The sequence below is a fragment of the Physeter macrocephalus genome, chromosome 11, assembly GCF_002837175.3.
Source record: "Physeter macrocephalus isolate SW-GA chromosome 11, ASM283717v5, whole genome shotgun sequence".
In the NCBI taxonomy this organism is placed as follows: Eukaryota; Metazoa; Chordata; class Mammalia; order Artiodactyla; family Physeteridae; genus Physeter; species Physeter macrocephalus.
In genome coordinates, this window is record NC_041224.1 from 261,497 (window position 1) to 281,813 (window position 20,317).

Genomic DNA, 20,317 nt, shown 5'->3' on the forward strand with positions numbered 1-20,317 from the left:
AACTCACATGATCAGTAAAAAACAGAGAAATATTTAAATGAACGATATAATTACTAATGCAATGCGATTAAAAATAGTTAGGCTACGTGAATACATGGAAAGTCCACATAAAGTTAAGGCTAAATTTAAACACTTAGATTATAGGGAAATCCCTGGCAGTCCAGTGGTTAGGACTCTGTGCTTTCACTGCCAAGGGCCCGGGTTCGATCCCTGGTCAGGGAACTAAGATCCCACAAGTCGTACAGCACGGCCAAAGAAAATAAACACTTAGATTATAAAGTAATATGTGAAACACAGGTCAGAAGTAGATAAAGACTTTGAGAAAGACAAAAGCTTTTCTTCAAGACACAGTAAACCTTCTCTTCTTCCCTGGGGCTGCCTGTTACCCAGTGTTACCCACCGACTACCGATTCATCTCTCTTCAGAACCTCCCAGATCCATGGAGCTCTCTAGTTTCCCAAATCAACCAATTATTTTTCCCTCATCCATGGAATCTTCTCTATCATCAAGGAAAACAAAGCTTCTCTTTTCTTTTTTTTTTTTTAAATTGTGTTAAATTTCTTGGTGCAAATTTCTATTTATTTATTTATTTATTATTTTTTGGCCATGCTGCGTGGCATGCAGGATCCTAGTTCCCCAACCAGGGATCAAACCCGTGCCCCCTGCAGTAGAAGCTCAGAGTCTTAACCACTGGACTGGTGGGGTGGGGGGGGGGGGGAAAGGGTGGAGTCCCAGAACTTCTCTTTTCTGTCCCCACTCTCTTGCAAAGAATGTCTGGCTCACAGATCTCATGCTATATCAGCCAGCTGAGTTAGAGACAGAAAAATCTTAGAAAATCGAATCCCTAGGTGAGCCATTTGGCTTTGCTCATTTCCACGGTTACAAACTTGACCACAAACCAGATCCTCTGTTGTCTAAAGTGCTGGGCTCTCATTCTTACTTATCAGGCCACTCAGTAGATTCAATCTGGGGTACCCTCCAGCTGTAACTGATAGGCTTTTAAAGAAGCAGCACACAGCTACTACTGATGTTAAATGACATTAAAAAAATTTTCTTAAACTGATGTTAGTGACATTATGTTCAATATTCTTCTAGGCAGTGGATTTGTGACAGCAATATGACTGAAAGATCACTCTCTAAACACTGACCTAACAATGTCTGTATTGGATGCAAATTATTGAAAAAGAGAAACTTGGAAAGACCCCACCAAAAAAGCAGGTATAACTGAAAATGTTAATACTTTCAGATGCATGAATGAATGAACCTAAGACTGGAGACTGGAAGAGATACAACTCCAGCAAAGCTCAACCTCTCCATAAGAGCATTCTATGAACAAGCACATAGAAAACTGCAAGTGAGGAAAAACCCAAGTGATCTTCACCCTGGGATCAGTGGGGTACTGTGGCACACATGCAGGTCAAGACACTGGCTTCAATCTTGGCTCTCTACTTAGGAGAGGCGTGATCTGGGGCAGTGACTTGATCACTGTGGCTCAGTCTCTTCATCTGATAGATGATAACGACATCTAACTCAGAGGGTCATGTTTACGATCAAGCCAGATGTTGGGGAGAGCATTTCAGACTGAATCGCTATACAGATGTTATACAACAAAATATATAAGTCTTCTGAATTATCATGTATGATATATCATATTGAACAGGGCCTTGAGGTTGAGCACATTTCCTTACATCCAGAGTCCCTGCAACCTGGTCCTCTGTTTTTGTTACACAGAGTAACAGGTACACGATTTCGGAAAGACCTACCGTTTCAGGCTGTCTTATCACACACTCTGTCCACCGTAACACTTAGCCATGAGGCTGGAGAGAGCAGGAGATCATGGTATGAAGGGATTAAAAGAGAAGCCCGAGGGTTTTGTCCCAAGGGATCTCGAGGAATAAAAACAAAGAAAAGGGAGAAATGAGGCTTGGGGGTGTACACAGATGATCTCAGATGTACTTCAGCCACCTTGTGGGCTGACGGGAAGGATGAAGTGAGTTAGACGGGATGTGGGGAATTCCAAGGCAGAGGGGTTCTTGCCCCACTCCCCCAGACAGGGCAGGCTTATGCTAATCCAGTTGGAACCCAGAATGGTCAAGAGGGCAGAGAACCACGGTCTAACAAAGAGATCTCATTCACATATCCGAGGCTCCTTCAGCACCCAAGTAGATGGGGACTGAGCTGAGAGCCAGCAAGGGGTGGGGGACACACGTGGTGGCCTGATGGAAGGTACAGCAGGGATTCTGGGGGAGTCGGAAGCACCACTGAGAGATGATCTGAGGGTAAGTTGGCAGGCAGGTGGATCACTGAACACCTGGTGACCCAATGGAGACACAAAATCAGCCAAGAGCATGAAATTTGGCAAAAATCAAGAGGGAGTTGAACTTTTTAAAATTACAAGTTCTGAAAATTAAAGTAGTATCATTGAAATAAAAAAACTCAAAACATAAACTCTAGACCAGGGACAGTAGAAGAAATAATGAATTGTCACGGACTGCTGAGGAATTAGCCCAGAATGCAGGAAAGAGCAATAGAGAGATAATATGAAAGAGAGGTTAGGAGACATGGTGGCTAACTGCGAGGTTCCACATGTATCTAATAGACATTCAGAAGCAGAGAACAGAGATTCTAACTAGTAGGAAGGCAAAGGCATTATGGGTGAGAACTTTCCCAAACTGAAGTCATGAGTCTCCAGATGGAAAACTCACACCAAGGAACAAACTGGAAACAAAACAAAGCCAACAAATACAATAAGACATAGTAAAACTACAGAAGGTCAAGGAAAATGAGAAAAATCTTTAAAAGTTATCAGAATTAAAAGATGAATTATTTTCAAAGAATTACTTCTCATGCATCTATAAATTATAAGAAACTACAAAGCAATGTTCAAGGAGCTGAGGAAAACTGTCAGCCTAGAATCCTATACCCAGCTATCATTCTAGAGTGAAGGCAAAATAAAGACATATCAGAATACAAATACTAAGAGAGTTTACTACCAACAGAGCCTTTCTTTCAACAAGGATCCAGTACTAAATAATCAAATTCAGCGATAAGTGCATTAAGATGGAAGGAAAATATGTAAGGAAAAATGTATAAAATATATTGGCAAATCTAATTATTACCTGTAGATACTATTATCTATTTTTTGTGTGTTTAAAAATATTTCAGAAGAAGTCCTAGACTAGTGCTGCCCTATAGAATTATAACATGTAATTTTAGATTTTCTAACAGCCACATGAAGAAAGTTAAAAGACATGGGTGAAATTAATTGTAATAATATATTTTATTTAACTGAACATATCTAAAGTTTTATCATTTCAACATGTTATCAATATCCAAATTATTGAGATATTTCACAAATTTTCTTCGTACTAAATCTTCAAAACCTGGCATGTATTTTGCACTTACAGCACACCTCCATTCAAATGTTAAATTTTCACCAGGAATACCTGACCCTCTAAATATGTTAAGAGATCATGAAGTTTATAGTAGTTTCACATATCCAGGTTGTTGTAAACATATTTAAAATTTTCCAGTAACTGAATCTAATACCAGTTCTTAAATTTAAATTGATTAAAACTAAAATTTTAAAACTTCAGCTCATTCTTTCTCATTGGCTAATAGACTCATGCAGTTAATGGCTGCCATATTGGATGGCACAATTCTAGACAATAACAACCGCAAAAGATGAGAGGAGGGGGAACAGATGATCCTCACCCCCAGCATGCGAGGGTCCTGGTTTTGTTCTGGAGAATGATACTGACACAGAGTCATTTTAGACTCTGTTAAACCAAAATTTAAAGAGAGGCATTAAAAATTTTAAGAAAATAAATAAGATCTATAAACTTAAAAATCAGGAGAAGTGGAATAAGGCAAATTTTACAATCAAAGGCAGGGGAGAAAAGAGCAAACCAAAGGAAAACCCATAATAAATAGAAACCACAAAATAAGTCATTAAAAAAGCCCAAATATATTAGTTATCATAATATACCTCAAGAAATTATATTCATTCATTATAATGTCAAGTAACAGAAGACATAGAACAATACAGATATATGATTCCACTTTTACAGATTTTAAAACAAATCAATATTACGGATTTATATATGACATATACATCATAAACGTATAAAATCATGGACTGGAAGGATACACACCAAATTCATGATCATGCTTCTCTCCAGGGAGGCTGACAAGGGAAGGGAACCAAGGGGGTGTTCCGAACTTGAACTTTATCTGTAACATTTTATTTTTAGAAAGATCTGAGGGCTTCCCTGGTGACACAGTGGTTGAGAGTCCGCCTGCCGATGCAGGGGACGCGGGTTCGTGCCCCGGTCCGGGAGGATCCCAAGTGCCGCGGAGCGGCTGGGCCCGTGAGCCATGGCCGCTGAGCCTGCGCGTCCCGCGTTCCGAAAAAAAAAAAAAAAAAAAAAAAGAAAGACCTGAAGCAAATGGGATAAAAAAAGTTCAAATGTGTGAATTCTGAGTGATGGGTTAATAGGTATGTTATATTATTTCGTGAATTTTTCTGTACTTAAAACCCCCTAAAAATATTAGCAATATTAAGGGGGTAGGGGAGTGGAAGCAAAGCCCAGTTGGCAGTGCCACATCTACTCCCAACACAAATTCCATGACTATTAGTGCTTTCTGCATTCCTTTTCTTAAAACAGTTATTTTCTTTTTTCTTTATTTTTATTATTATTTTTGGCTACGCCATGCCGCGTGCAGGATCTTAGTTCCCCAACCAGGGATCAAATCCACGCCCCCTGCAATGGAAGTGCGGAGTCTTAACCACTGGACCGCCAGGGAAGTTCCAGTGCTTTCTGTATTTCTTTTTTTTTTTGCCATACGCGGGCCTCTCACTGCCGTGGCCTCTCCCGTTGCGGAGCACAGGCTCCGGACGCACAGGCTCAGCGGCCACGGCTCACGGGCCCAGCCGCTCCGCGGCACGCGGGATCCTCCCGGACCGGGGCACGAACCCGTGTCCCCTGCACTGGCAGGCGGACTCTCAACCACTGCGCCACCAGGGAAGCCCACTTTCTGTATTTCTTAAATGGCTTATAGGTCTGGTCCACACACGGCCTCTTCCTTTTCTGTTCAAGACATATAATTCATAGTCATTTCATTTGTGCTGATATGAAGGAATCTGGAGCTGGGTAAGACAGGAAGCCAAGAGCATGACCAACGCGACTTCGGAACTGTCCCTCTTGGGGGAGTGTAGGATGAGAGATGGACGGGGAGAGCTCGGCTTCCTGCAGCAGCTGACCAAAGGCACTGTCTCCGTTCTCCCCTCTCACAGAGATGCCTGGGTCCTGCATCTGAAGACTCGAAAAATGCACTGAAGGGGACACAACAGTATTTCCTTACGATAACTGCAGCAGCAGCCCTTCTCAGGAAACCAAGAAAAGAAAATTGGAATTTTCATTCTGTAGGCCAGCCAGAGGAATCAACAGCACAAACTACCAACTGCTGAGGGTCTCCTGCTTCTCCTTCTCCTGGTAACAGTGGTTACCACCTTACACAGGGGCTCTTGTGGGGGTCGTGAACCCCGCTTGCTCTCTCCAAACTCAGGAAGGTATCAGAGAAGATGAGAAAATCCTTGAAAGGCCTTCAACATTTGCTTAGGAACAGCACTACATGGCCTTAGCCTCCAAGTTTGTCACTACAGAGAAAAATATCGAGGGTGTGGCAGGAAGCTAGGAACAAAAGGCTGGTACCTCCTGGTGCCATATTTCTCAGCCACAGGAGAAGAAAGAGGAGGGCTCAGGGTTCTCAGCAAAGAGTACTGGACCTTGTATTAAAGTTCCAAATAGTTTTTTTTTTTTTTGGTTAATAAATTTATTTATTTATTTTTGGCTGCGGTGGGTTTTCGTTGCTGGGTGAGGGCTTCCTCTAGTTGCGGTGAGCGGGGGCTATTCTTCGTTGCGGTGCGTGGGCTTCTTACCGTGGTAGTTTGTCTTGTTGTGGAGCACGGGCTCTAAGCGCGCGGGCTTCAGTAGTTGGGGCACGCGGGCTCAGTAGTTGTGGCTCGCGGGCTTTAGAGCGCAGGCTCAGTAGTTGTAACACACGGGCTTAGTTGCTCCGCGGCATGTGGGATCTTCCCGGACCAGGGCTCGAACCCGTGTTCCCTGCATTGGCAGGCGGATTCTTAACCCCTGCGCCACCAGGGGAGTCCCGCAAATAGTCTTTACTGGTAAGTGTAGGCTCTCAGAGTTTTCCTTCTAAGATTTTAAGTGACAAGGGCTACTGCTTATAACTTAAGTGAATTTGTTGAGAGCCTAGAGTACGCATGAAATTCAAGTAACCATCTGCCAGCAGCCATAGAACAAAACCAGTCTCAACTCCTGGGTTATCCATGCTGATACACGAAAGCTGGGAGTAGACGTAACACTGCAAATAAACCAACAACCACTTCTGTTCACCTGGGAAATGTATTACTTTGAGAGGATTTTTCTCTAACTTGCTGGTCAATATGTTTAAATTATTATTATTTTTCTTTACATTTTCTTTTAAAATCAATTTACATTTTCTGTTATAAACCTAAGGCTGGAGAAAAGAAGGCAGTCCAATAGTAAGCTGGTTAGAGGAGGAAAACCATTCTAGGACAAAAATCCAAACAACCCACCCGGAGAAAGATTGAAATGTGTCCATAACTAACTCTTTACTTTTCTGCTAAAATTAACACATAAACACAACTACTTGATTAATTTCCCTCCACAAATGGGGGCACTGTCCAGGAAATTCTTATGAAGTTTTCCAAATGACATTTACTTCCCTTAAACTCAAATATTCACATATTTGAATTTGTCATATGAAACAGACACTGAAAATTTTATTCAAAGCCACAAGGACCATTGTTTAACATCAGCATGGCTGTTTTTCATTCATGCTGTAAGTATATGTTTGGGATCCTCCAATACTGCCTTGCTTTCTTTAAAATAACCCTTAAAAATCCAGCATTTAGGATTGAGAGATCACATGCAAAGGATTAATAATCAAACTGATGTCAAATTTCTTTCTTACCTCCTTCTTTGCTTGTGCCTATTAATTTCATCAACTTCTATAAACCCAAATAGCTTATTAAGGCCATGAGGCTAGTATGTCTTCCCCAAATAACATTTTGTTGTTCAAGATAAAAGTAATTGAGTAAGAGCTCTGCTTTAGAAGACTTTGGATGAACCGATATAAACAGCAACTCTTCTTTTCTGAGAGATACTTTTAGGGAAACTATCTCACATTGTACTCCATTACAAAAGATAACTGAAAGCAAAGAAAAAGCCCTCTTCAAGTATGTTAGTGAACTTTTCTTAGTATAAATACACATAATTTAATAATGGAAGTATATCATTAATATGAAATAATTTAAAATATTTCACACATCTCTTTGGTCTGAGCTGCCTCTTTCATGAGAGCTGTCTCTTGCCCCCTGTTGTGTGAATGGGATTGTGGGCGAAGGTCCCAGCTGAGGCCCGAAGCCTGATCCCAGTCTGGCTTGTATCTTATGTCCCTGGGCCTGAGTTTCTTCACGAGGAAAACTAAGAGGATGGACCCGAAGATCTCACTTGCCTGACTTTGTGAGATGCTTGTACACATACCAATCACATTATGTAAGTGTCTAGGACAGAGATACCAGGTAGGGGAGTCTTAGAAAAGGACACGAGAAGAGACCCAAAGGAACAAACATAATCTCAGTAAACATGGATTCTGTACTGCATTCATGTGCAAGGCAATGTTCTGAATGAGTTAATCTCCTCACCACAATCCTGTGAGGTTGGTAAACAGCATCATGTCTATTGTATAAATGAGGAATTGAAGCCAGAGAGATTAGGTAACTTGCCCAAGATGACCCAGCTGGTAATCTTGCTGGTCAGTGGAAGAGCTGTGATTCAGAGCCAGGGAGGCTGCCTCAGGTTCATGAGTCATCCACTACACCACTCTAAGTCGTTTCTGCTGGCTTTCCCAATTTCAAAACTGTGTGCAGATCTGGGATGCTAGGAGAGCAAAGCGCTTCCAGGGTGGGAAATATCTTAACCTGTAGACCCAGCCAAGCAACACATAATATGTAATGGAGTGTTTCCTACTCCCCCTCATTTGTGAGCCTCTTGGAATAGCAAGACACAATTTCCCATTAAAAATATTACATGTTGATTGCTTCCATGTCCTGGCTATTGTAAATAGCACTGCAATGAACAGTGGGGTGCATGTATCTTTTCGAATTATGATTTTCTCTGGGTATATGCCCAGGAGTGGGATTGCTGGATCATATGGTAGGTCTACTTTTAGTTTTTTAAGGAACTAAATGTCCATCGACAGATGAATGGATAAAGAAGATGTGGTACATATATACAATGGAATATTACTCAGCTATAAAAAAGAATGAAATAATGCTACTTGCAGCAACATGGATGGACCTAGAGATTATCATACTAAGTGAAGTAAGTCAGAGAAAGACAAATATCATATGATATCACTTATATGCGGAATCTAAAAAAAAATGATACAAATGAACTTATTTACAAAATAGAAACAGACTCATAAACTTAGAAAACAAACTTATGGTTACCAAAGGGGGAAGGTGAGGGGATAGATAAATTAGGAGTTTGGGATTACTATATACACATTACTATATTTAAAATAGATAATCCACAAGGACCTACTGTACAGCATAGGGAACTCTACTCAATATTCTGTAATAACCTATATGGGAAAAGAATCTGAAAAAGAATAGATATATGTATAACTGAATCACCTTGCTGTACACACCTGAAACTAACACAACATTGTAAATCAGCTATGCTCCAATATAAAATAAAAACTAAAAAGGATTAAACTTAAAAAAAAAATAAATTTTTGTCAGATAATTCTAAAAAAAATTAAAAAATAAAGTAAATAATATTACATGTTGACAAAAAAAAGAAAAAATTACATGTTGAGATGCACATAAATGTACTATTCTGGGTTTTTTAATGGTCGCACACACAGATACAAGTATTTTTATCTCACTATTAAAAGTAAAGACAACACACCAAATCAGTTCTATCATTTTTAATAGTACTTTGCATTTCTCTGTATACTTTCACCTTGTTGCTGTATTTGATCCTCTCAGTAGCACTAAGATACACAGGGTGTCTTAATATTCCCATTTTACAGATGAAGAATAGACACTCAAAGAGGTCAAGTGACTTTCCCCCAATAAAGGGTTGTGGAGACCACACTAGACCCCAGTCTTCCAACTTTTACACCAGGGATTTTAAAGGGATGTTATCAGATAGTTACTTTATTTTCCTATTTTCTCAGACATGAGTTTATTTCTACTAAATGGTAAACACAGTTACGATGTTCCTTATATTTTTGCAAAATGAATCAGCCAGCTCTGATGTGATGGACATGTGACCACTCAAAGGGGGAACAGTAAAATTAAAAATTGTAATTAAGAGAAGCGATAAAGGAAAGCAATGAGAAGTAGATAGAAAATATACAGTTAAAAACTGTATTATGTGGCATATATACGTAACTTCAGAAGAAGTCTTTAGAGCTTCACACGTTGATCACCTCAAGCCTTTGGTATGTTTACCTCCTACATACACCAGGCCCAAGACTCACAACTTCCCACGAAGTAGAATTTAACAAATTCTGTCCAGTACTGTACTGTAAAAAGCCACAGCTTGTACCCAAAAAAGAAAAAACAGAGAGAAAGAAAGAAAAGAAAAAAAAAATCTCTTGGGGTAAACTTTGTATTTACCTTTGTATGGGGTCAGAATAATAAAGATATAATTTTAAAATAATATCACTTTATATCTTTTAAAAATAACTTTTGTAATTAAACATGAATCATTTGGTAATCCAGGACTCTGAAACAAAAACCCATCCAGTTCTAGGTCCAACAGCTTTGCTAAACTATGAGGCTTTTAGCACCTGCTAAAACAAAACACCTGCTCATTTTTAAAATCCAATGCGTAAGCAATGGTGGCTTAACATTTACATTATAAGCTCTCAATATATTGTATACTATGCAAGAGTGTTTACATGTTTCTGGTCACAGGGGAATATCCCTATTATTTGAAATATAACAACAAAGACGATACATCTTAGAAATAGTAAACCCAACAGTTCATGGTGGAATTTGAGAAAATACGAAGTTTTAGACCCTCAACACTCGGATACCAAGGCTTGGATGAGGAAACGTCATATATATACCTTGTATATGACCCTACAGTCCATTAGTTCCTGAAACACCCAGAAGGCTTCATGATAACATACATCTTTCAGAAGCCAGAGGCCTGGACCCTGAGGGCAGCCTGAGGGCGTGATCACAGATAATAATGACTTGTGGGGTACCTTCCTATGACTGGTACCTAGAAACAACGGCATCAGCCTATATCTTAATAAAGACAACATTTTAAACAGATGGACACTCACATATTTACATAACCCCTGAATCTTCCCTGTTTCATTCGTTGGGCACCTTGATTTAAATAAAAATACACGAGGCCATTAGAAATAAATATTTACGGGAAGTACTGTGGTGTCATGGTTAGGAGAAAAAGCTTGAGTAAAAGAGGGCTGGGGTAGAATTCCTGGCTCTGTCCCTTCCCAGCTGTGTGACCCAGGGGAAATGCCTTCATCGCACTAAATCCCAGGCCGCAGGGCTCGGTGGTTCAGAGCACAGGCTCTGGAGCCAGCCAGCCAGGACTGCACTCCCGGCTCGGCCACCCGCTACCTCCGAAGATGTCAGCGTGGAGAGCACACACCTGACCGGGTGGTTGGACGATTCAGCTCATTAATGCAAAGTGCTGGGAACAGTGACTGAGTCACAGAAAGCCACCTAAATGTTATTTACTGTGAGATGAGGACAGCCTCGCAGAACTGCAGGGAGAATAAAATGAAATAATATGAAATTACACCGTAATACTTGCCACACAGGTTTATTTCTAACAGCTTCACATATTTTTATTTAATTTTTATTTTATTCTAACGACTATAAAGCACAAAGCTCAGGTCCGGTACAGCCAGGTATTCAATAAGTGGTAGCTATTTAAATTTTAATGGGAATAAATATGTGTATATATTGTTACGGATATGAGTTCTTCTTAAAATATTAAATTTTGGAACCAATTTTGAGATTTAAAACCTTTTTCTATATCTCCCTACTTCTGATTATGCATATCATTTACTTTCTGGGACTGAACATGCATTTGCCTTGGGCATATATAAATGGCCCTGTTTCTAGACATGCTCACAAGATGTAAAAATACTGGACTCAATAAATACCTTGACCAGGAACCCATACATGATTCCACTGAACTCTTCCAAGAACGCAGTTAAATGTACAATAAATAAGCAGCCAGCGGGAGAAAATACTCAACATTTTGATTTGGTTCGTTATCTTCAACACTGATTTTTAAATTACTCAGGAGACTAACATCGTATTTCAACATACTAGGTACTGTGAAAGCAGACAGCTTAAACGGTGTTTACTTCAGTCGCCATTTCCAAATTGTACCCTGCAGGAAAGTGGAATCTATTTAACTTTGGTGTAAACAAAGGCAGTGCTTTAGGGGGAAAAATATAGGAAAAGAGGATCACTTGATAACTGATTTGCCAAGGGAATTTTAATGTTATGTGGCAATATTTTTAAGCATAATTTTTTCTGTGAGAAAAATCAACCATGCAGAAATGCACCAGATAAAAGCTTATGTTCTTTCAAAAACACTACCTACTCCTATAATTGCAGTTAACTGGACATACAGGGTGAGATCTGTGCACCACTGGTCCTACAAAATGGAAGCTTGGCTTATTTGAAGCCTGTTATTTCACTGTAGTTCTCTTAATAATTAAAAATATCAGCACCACAATAATGAACATCCATTGACCGTCTCACACACGCCAGGCCCTGTGCTAAGAACTGTGCATTCACCATCTCATTTAATGCCTCCAACGACCCAACGAGGTAGAACATATTTTTAGCCCAGTTTTGCAGATGAGGAAACCGAGTCTCAGAGAATTAGGAACTCAGAAGCTTAGGGAGGAGTTAAGTAACCTGCCCTAAATTACACAGCTAGTAAACAGTAAAGCCAGGCTATATTGGACTATCTCCCCAACAAGGATATGAAATAATTAAAGTGACTACCTTCTTCCCTTGAAAACAATTCATTCATGCACTCGTTCAGCAAACAGTTACAGTACCTGTGCGAGGAGCTGTAGGAGGATTAAAAAAAGACCAGAGCCACCAAAGACTTCATGGTCAAGTGGAATTAGAAAGGATTACAAAGTTAATTCAAAATTAGGTAATCAATGAAATAACATGTGTCAACTTAGAAACATGGTCCCAGACAACCACCTTTTAAACACAAGAGGGTGGTTACAGAAAAGCATAGGGGCCAAGAAGTCACTGAATCTTTACTAATGAGTGAGGGTAGCTACCGTACACAATCTAACCCCAAATGTTGTAACCGGCCTTGAATTTAACTTCCTTCTCCTTCAAAGAAAGCAAGACTTCAGAGATCACTTTTATTAACAAACTAGCACCGATCCTCTTGTGATTTAAAAAAAAGAAGCTATAATCCCCAACCCTTTTAACCAAACAACTTTCCGCGAGTGTTTTTTCTTTGGACACAGAGTCTGACCAAACTTTTGAATGCTCAGAGCTCATAGTTTTTCTTGTGGCTCATTATCACTTCTTGCCCTGAATTATGAACACCGACATATGTATATTATGTACCCTGTCAGACTGAAAGATGCTTAAAAATAAGGGCCTTTACTCCTTCACTTCAAAAAGGGTTGGAAAAAACAATAATTCACTTACTTTCCCAAGGTGATGGTACTTTGCATAAAGGTGATGCTTGATAAATGTTTATTTAACATGAAGTGAGTGAAGGAATGAATAAAATGTATAACCCTGGCATTTTGAAGCCTTTACTCAAATACAGGTTTCATATCAATATTGGCGCAATTAAATTCAGCAAGTATTTATGGATGGCATACTACATACCAGGCCCTTTCACATTCAGACTGGGTAACTCAATATGGCTAAGAAGGCAGTTCTCTCCAAACTGACTTACAGATTCAATTCGATCCCTATCAAAATCATGGCAGGCATGTTGTAGAAATTGACAAGTTGATTTGAAAATGTATATGGAAGTGCAAAGGATGTAATAGCCAAAACAATTTTGAAAAGGAAGAACAAAGTGAGGAACTGACATTACCAGTACCAAATCTTACTATAAAACCACAGTAATCAAGATACGGTGGTATTGACATATGGACAAACCTATAGATAATGCCACACAACTCAGAGGCTAGAAATCGAACCTTTACATTATGATGAATTGATTTTCAACGAAGGTGCCTAGGCAATTCAGTGGAAAAAAGATGGTCTTTTTAACGGTTGGTGCCGAGACAGGTAGGTATCCACTTTGCGCACGCACGTGCACACACACACACACAAAAGAACTGAAACCCTTATCTCATACTAGACACAAATTTAATTCAAAATGGATCAGAAACCTAAATATAAGAGCTAAAATTATAAAACTTCTAGAAGTAAATATCTGTGGCCTTAGATTAGGCAAAGATGTATTAGACAGGACACTAAATGGATTCCATCAAAATTAGAAAGCTTCTGTTCTTTGAAAGACATCAAGACAAAATCTCTTTAAAAGCCACAGACTGAAGGAAAAGATCTATAAATCATATATCTGATAAAGGACCTGTGTCCAGAATATATAAAGAACACTTACAACTCAATAATAAGATGAACAATCCAATTTCAAAAGGGGCAAAATATTCGAATAGATGTTTCACCTAGGATATCCATTATGCTAGTAAACACATGAAAAGATGCTCATCATCATTACTTATTATGGAAATGTAAATTAGACTAATTAGAAGGCTATAAGCAAAAAACCCTGACAATACCAGCTATGAGCACAGATGTGGAAAAACTGGAACCCTCATTCACTGATGATACAATTACTTTGGAAAACAGTTTGGAAGTTTCTTAAAGACAGACTTTCATACCACCCACCAGTTCCACCCTTAGGAAACTTCCCAAGAGAAATGAAAATATGTCCGTGCAAAGACTTACATACAAATATTCACAACAGCATTATTTATAATAACCCCAAATTGAAACAATCCAAATGTCCACCAACTTGGGAAAGGATAAACAAAAAGTCGAATATCCACACAGTGGACTATATTATTGGGTACTAAAAAGGAATGAGGTACGGATACATGCTACCCCACGGGTGGACCTCAAAAACACTATGCTGAGTGAAAGAAACCAGATGTAACGGACTACATACTGTGTGATTCCTTTTACATAAAATTTCCAGAAAAAGCAAATCTATAGAGATAGTAGGTTAGTGGTTGTCTAGGACGGGTGTGGGAGTAAGGACTGTCTGCAAACAATGGGAGAGACCTTTCTGGAGTGATAGAAGTGGTTTAAAACTGGATTATAGTAATGTTACACAACTCTATAAATTTATTAAAAATCATTGACTTGTATACTTTGAATAGATGAACGGATTTTATGGTAAGTACATCATACCTCAATAAAGCTTTTTTTTTTTTTTTTTTAAACGAAACTGTACCCCCATCCACATTGCTTGAGAGTTGCTGAAGTGTCAGTGTCACTAAGCACTGGGCAGTAACACTTTCAATCTTTTCTTTAAACCAGACTGGTTTTAAAAACTCACGTCTCATTACTCTTAATAATATACTATTCTTTGATTTTTAGTAAAACTAAACATGTTCATCTATTGAGTCTGTTATTTTCTTGTAAGGATATACATCTTTTCCATAAGGACATGTGAGCCTCTTTATCTTTTTAAAATAGCACACTTTTTTCAGTGATACGTGGTACAAATATTTTTTCCCCAGTTGTTCCTAAGTTTTAAAATTTTGTTAACAGGGTTTTCTTTTCTTTGCCATACTGACATATTCATTTTTATGTAGTCAAATTTATCTCTATTTTCATTTACAGAGTCTGTCTCTGGTGTTATAATATGTGATATTCCTTTGAAAGATTAATCAGAAACCTTGAGTATTGTTAGTTAAGCATCCCACATGCCAAGCCCAGCACTACTGGGCCTTTCCACTTTATGAAAAGAGATAAAACGTAGTTTCAAATCTCAAAGCTAGAGGCGGACAGACTTTTCTTCCTTAAACCTTTATTTTAACTGTAAAGAGAGACTAGTGTTTACATCGCAAATTCCTGGAAAACTGCCTCATTAGAGAACATTTCTGATGCGATACACTAGACATTTCCAATAGTTCCAGTGATGAAGAACTGGAAAAAGAAAAAGAAGGCTGTGAAAATGTGTTTGCTACTCATGCCAGGACCATGGCTCTAGGACTTGCTGGCTGAGGTCTCTTTGTAGACCATCAGGTCATCACATAACAGCGTGATCATTGAAAGCATTCGTGGATGTCTGACCAGAACAGTCTAGAACTCAGTCATTCACTGTCCCACCACCACCTGAGTCCAGGAATTAGTGGGTGGTGACCCACCACCCATTAGGTAATGAATAGAGGAAACTCAACTTTATTTAAATCTCACCAACTTGGGAAGAGATGGAACACTAACTGAAGAACTCGTCACCACTGAGGGCTATACTGCTTCAAAAAATACTACCGCAGTTATAAAAACCATTTGGTTTCGTGTAATTATGACTATCACACACGAAGATATAGATAAAACTCACAAAGGTAAGACAGACTCAAGGATGTATTGTACAACACGGAGAATGTAGCCAATTTTTTTTTGTAATAACTGTAAATGGAAAGTAACCTTTAAAAATTATATAAAAAATTAAAACAAAAACAATAAAAAAATAAAATATTTAAAGAAAAGAAATGTCATAGAATGTTTTATATTAATATGGATACTGTGGCCTTCGAGGTACAGTATATACCTGAGGCCCGGTCATATTGAGACACAATCAGAAGAGCCATCCAAATGCCTGAAAACAGAAAATGTCTGCTTTTCTCTTTGTATATTTGAAACCGCCCCCCGCCAACACACACTTTCAAGACTGGCCCCAGTTCAACCTTCTTTCCTTATGTATCCTACAGCTTTTAGAATCTATACTATGTATTCTGGGACATATATACAGGCTTAATATTATTCAATTGCTTTGTGGCCACTACCCTTATCACCTCATTGAATTAAAGAGAAGCTCCATGAGGGCAAACTTTATATCCCTATGGCACGCAAGCAGTGCTAGGATTCCAGATGTTTCTACTGACTTTATTAGTGACGTTTCTTACTCTGCAGCCTCAACAGTGCTCATTAAATAACATTTCTTGATTTCTGGGAAAAGTTGAAAAAAAGGGGCCAAGACGGTTAAAAAAAGAAAAAAAGTATTGTGGGGACACTTTCGAAACTTATAATGTACAACAGGCAGTGCTTCAGCCAAGAAAAATATTGTGGAGTAGCATGTACATGATACCCCAGCTTCACAGATCCTGCAGAGCAACGCACAGATTGTCTCCAGTTCTCTTCTTTGCATCTAGGCAGCCTTTACCTAATGACTGTTGGTTCCTGTGTAAGTTTCCGTGAACTCCAGGGTTCCATGAGGCGGCTCCAAGGTTTGCCTTGTAGATGGGATGGCCATGGAAGCCATGTTTAATTTGTGGCTGCTCCTGTCCAGGTACCAGTCCAGGTCTTTTGGCCATGGGTATAAATGAAGAGCATTTCTATTAATCAAGAAGAGCTTTCCCACCTCTGAAAACACTCTGATGTCCCTAGGATGACACACAGGTGCCTGCACACAGGTCTGCCCCTAGTCCCAGGATGCCTGGCTAGCTTCTTTATGGCTAGCTTCTTCCCTGCCTTCTAGGGAAATAAAACAGTAATTAAAAGCCAGTTCCTCTACTGCTCTTCTTTTCTTCCCTTCTATTTCCTTAAGAAAGGTGGGCAATGAGGAAAAGTAAGAGTAATGGTTTCACCAACTCTGACCCTTGGACAACAAGGATTCTGGCACATCAGGGTCCATTATAATAAGGAATTTGTGCACCTCTAACCTACTATTTGTCTAAATTTGTTAATAATTCCCAAGAAAGGAGATGGCATCAACTCACTCAGCAACCCATTTCTTGGTGACTCTACTAGAATTCCCAGCTTCGTCATTAAACCAAAGATAAAATGCTGAAAATTGTGGTATCATTCTAATATCCTCGTTCTAGTAATGCAAAACCAATACTTTCATAAAAATTCAGTTTAAATAATGAACCTGAAGTATTAGTACTCAAAATGCCATCCATCTTCTTAGGCTGGGAGTCTCTTTGCATTTCAAACTCCTCTTGACCCACCCACCACTAAATGAAGAGAATGAGTAAATAATGTCTGAAAATAAAGCCTCTAGACGTGCAGCATCTAATTAAATCTCTGGTACTAGCTATTGGTTGGTGAGACCCTTGGGTAATTCCTGTCTCTAAGCCCCAGTTCCATGGACCACCCCTGTCAAGGTTAAACGAGAGGATTCAACGACATGTTATATCAAACTCTGCCCACACTATGAGGCACATAGTATGCGCACAATAAACTTTAAGATTTTTTTTGAAACTTTTAATTATAATGTTTTTTTTAAAAATGGAAGAGACACGTTTCCACTAAATTCTTAGTAAAGACAGATAAAAGGCAAAAGCTTCTGTATTTTTAAAGCTTCAATATTTTAAAATAATCCAGTCATTTACACACACACAAATCATTCCACCATCTTTAACCGATAAAGCAGAATATTATTTGCCCTTTTGCTTCAACTTTAATACCCTCACTGGTTAACATCGTTGGAAACACGAGGACAAGGCATTTTCTTAGAAACAGCCGCTACACAGCGGTTATGCCTCGGGGTGGGAGGAAAGCCTTCCCTTCCTCCCTGGGACAATGACAAGTCGCAGCCGGACTCCGAGGGAAACGTGCGTCCCCATGCGAGTTACTTGGTGTCCGGGGCCTGTGCGGAAGGGGACATAATAGTCCGCCAGGAGTGACCCCAGTGCCCCCTACGCACCCAGGGACGCGGGAGCGCGCGGACCCCGCCTTCCGGGACCGAGTGTGAGTCTGGGTCCCCGCATCGGACCCGGTGGTCCCTGCCCTTTGCCGCCACGGTGCGCGCGCCCCCGGCGGCGTCCCGTCCTGCGTGTGGCCAACTCCGCGGCTGCCGCCGCCAGCTGCGGGCAAGTCCAGCCACCCCGGCCCCGCCTGCGCCGTCCCCAGCCCTGCCTGACACTGGAGTTGATACATACGGGTCTGCAGCGCAGACGAGCAGGGGAGTGAGCGCTATTTTAAACATGGCTTTCCCTCTCCTGTAGCCTCAGAGCCATCGCGGCGCACCGGCGTGGGCACGGCCCACATGGGAATAACCCCGACATCTGCCCGACTTACTGGATTCATTTTCGATCTCCCTATGCGCGGACTTGTTCCCCACCCCGCGCTGCTTTTCCTCCACACTAACCGCAACCTGGCAGTTTGTAAAGGGGAAACTCCCCTCCTGGAAGCGGGGGTGAAAAGCGCTCTTGCTTCTTGTTCGAGGTGGAAACCATTCCGGCTAGAATGAGTTCAAAAAGAAGGGAAGCCGGGTCGCCGGAAAGAAAGTAACATTCAGAGACCGACGGGAACAGAGGGAGGGCGCAATGTCTGCAACAGGCAACTGAAAACAATCACTGAAGAAGCAAAGAGATTCGCAACCCCCGAGTTACTACCGAGTGCACCGCACGCCATCCATTGCAATGACAAGATTTGCTGTTAGCACAATTTGAAGGCCTTTGAAATGTTTTTTGGTAAGACTTACCTTTCTCTTCGGCATAATGACTACGTTGGTGAAGCTAAAAAGTAAAGCAACGGGCTGGAACTGCTGGCACCGCCGCTGGAGGCTGCCCCCGCCGCAGCTGTTCACGCTTAGGGCTCGGCGTAGCCCGGCCTCCGAGACCTGAACCTCCGCGGCTCCCTCCAGGGGCCCTCTACTCGCTTGCCTCCCCGATCCTCCAATGAGGAGCCCCGGCAGCCGGCCGCGAGGCCCCATTGGCTGCGGCAACGTTCTAAATTCCACGAGGGCACTCCCACCTCCGTGCGCACGGTACGCTCTGTTGTAGTTTCCACTTCACCGGGGAAAAAAAAAAAAAAAAAATCTGCCTGGCGACTGAGCATGCCCAGTTCAACTAGTAACCCCCAAGCCACAGGATCCTGTAGTTTCATTGTTTTGCCGCTCCCTTTTTGGATTGTGTCAGTAGGAAGAGTAGGCCTTCATAAGGAAGAAAAAGAGTAAGGATGGACACATTAATTTTATAAGGTAAATGTATACACAGCAGGCACTTTATATAGGTTCCTGTAAAAGCTTGTAATGAATGCTGTGTGATGGAGCGCTGTGAAAGTGGGAAGGTACTCTGATCTGGAAGAGTCTGGCAGCCTTTAAGGGCCTCGGTTTCCCCTTCTAGGTTTCTAGTGACAATCCCTAAAATTGCTTAGGAATAGTTTCCTGAAATCTGATTACAAATCACTCACTAATTCAGCCACCTTCAAACCAGGCTTGAAGGTGAACAGAGTTCACCTTTCATATTTCTTATGGAAATTAGAAAAGACTGAAGAAGGTCAGAACAGATTATTTTATTTTTGAAACATATTTAAATGACAATTTAAATATGCATAATTTAATGTTTCTCAAAGTTCTGCAAGGCATTTAACAGGCATTGCAAACACTTCTGAATTTATGAAATCATGCTTACCCTGATACCAAAACCAGTGAAAAACCACAAAAGTAAAGAGAGCTACAGACCAATATCCTTCATAAACATAGACACAAAAACCTTGAACAAAATTTTAGTAAATCAAGTAACTATAAATGAAATATACCTTTAAAAAATTGTGAATCACCTCTATGTTGTATACCTGGAATCTATATAATATTGTACATCAGGTATACCTCAATAAAAAAAGTTATTTTTAGTAAATCAAATCCAACAAAATTTAAGAGAATGACCAGTTAAGTTTATCCTGGGAATGCAAAACTGGTTTAACATCTGAAAATCAGTCGGTGTAAATCACCGTATTGCTGGAATAAAGGGAAAAAAACCCCATCAGTTCAAAAGATACAGGAAAAGCACTAGTGAACGGTTAGGCAAATTATGGTAACTACATACAGTAGAATACTGCTCAGCTTAATAAAGAGGAATAAAATATTCCTGAATGGATGAATGTCAAAAACAAAATGCTATGTGAAAGAAGGCAAATACAAAAGACCATACTGAATAATTCCACTCATATGAAATTAGTTTCTTAAAAAAGCAAAATTAGGCATTGTTAGTTTTATAATCATATTAG

General features: G+C 40.2%; 1 protein-coding gene across 5 annotated transcripts in view; it reads right to left on the reverse strand.

The window, feature by feature from the left end:
* HMGN3 (high mobility group nucleosomal binding domain 3) overlaps nucleotides 1-19,047 on the reverse strand; it is a 31,861-nt gene extending 12,814 nt beyond the window's left edge. For 4 of the 5 annotated variants that reach the window (XM_007127511.2, XM_028495324.1, XM_028495323.1 and 1 more), the window contains exon 1: nucleotides 18,792-19,037. In XM_007127511.2, the coding sequence (XP_007127573.2) occupies nucleotides 18,792-19,022 (231 nt within the window). In that variant the 5' untranslated portion in view covers nucleotides 19,023-19,037. Of the gene's footprint in view, nucleotides 1-18,791 lie in introns of all 5 variants that reach the window. The other variant, XM_007127512.3, reaches the window with a different exon arrangement.
* Nucleotides 19,048-20,317: the final 1,270 nt, after the last annotated feature.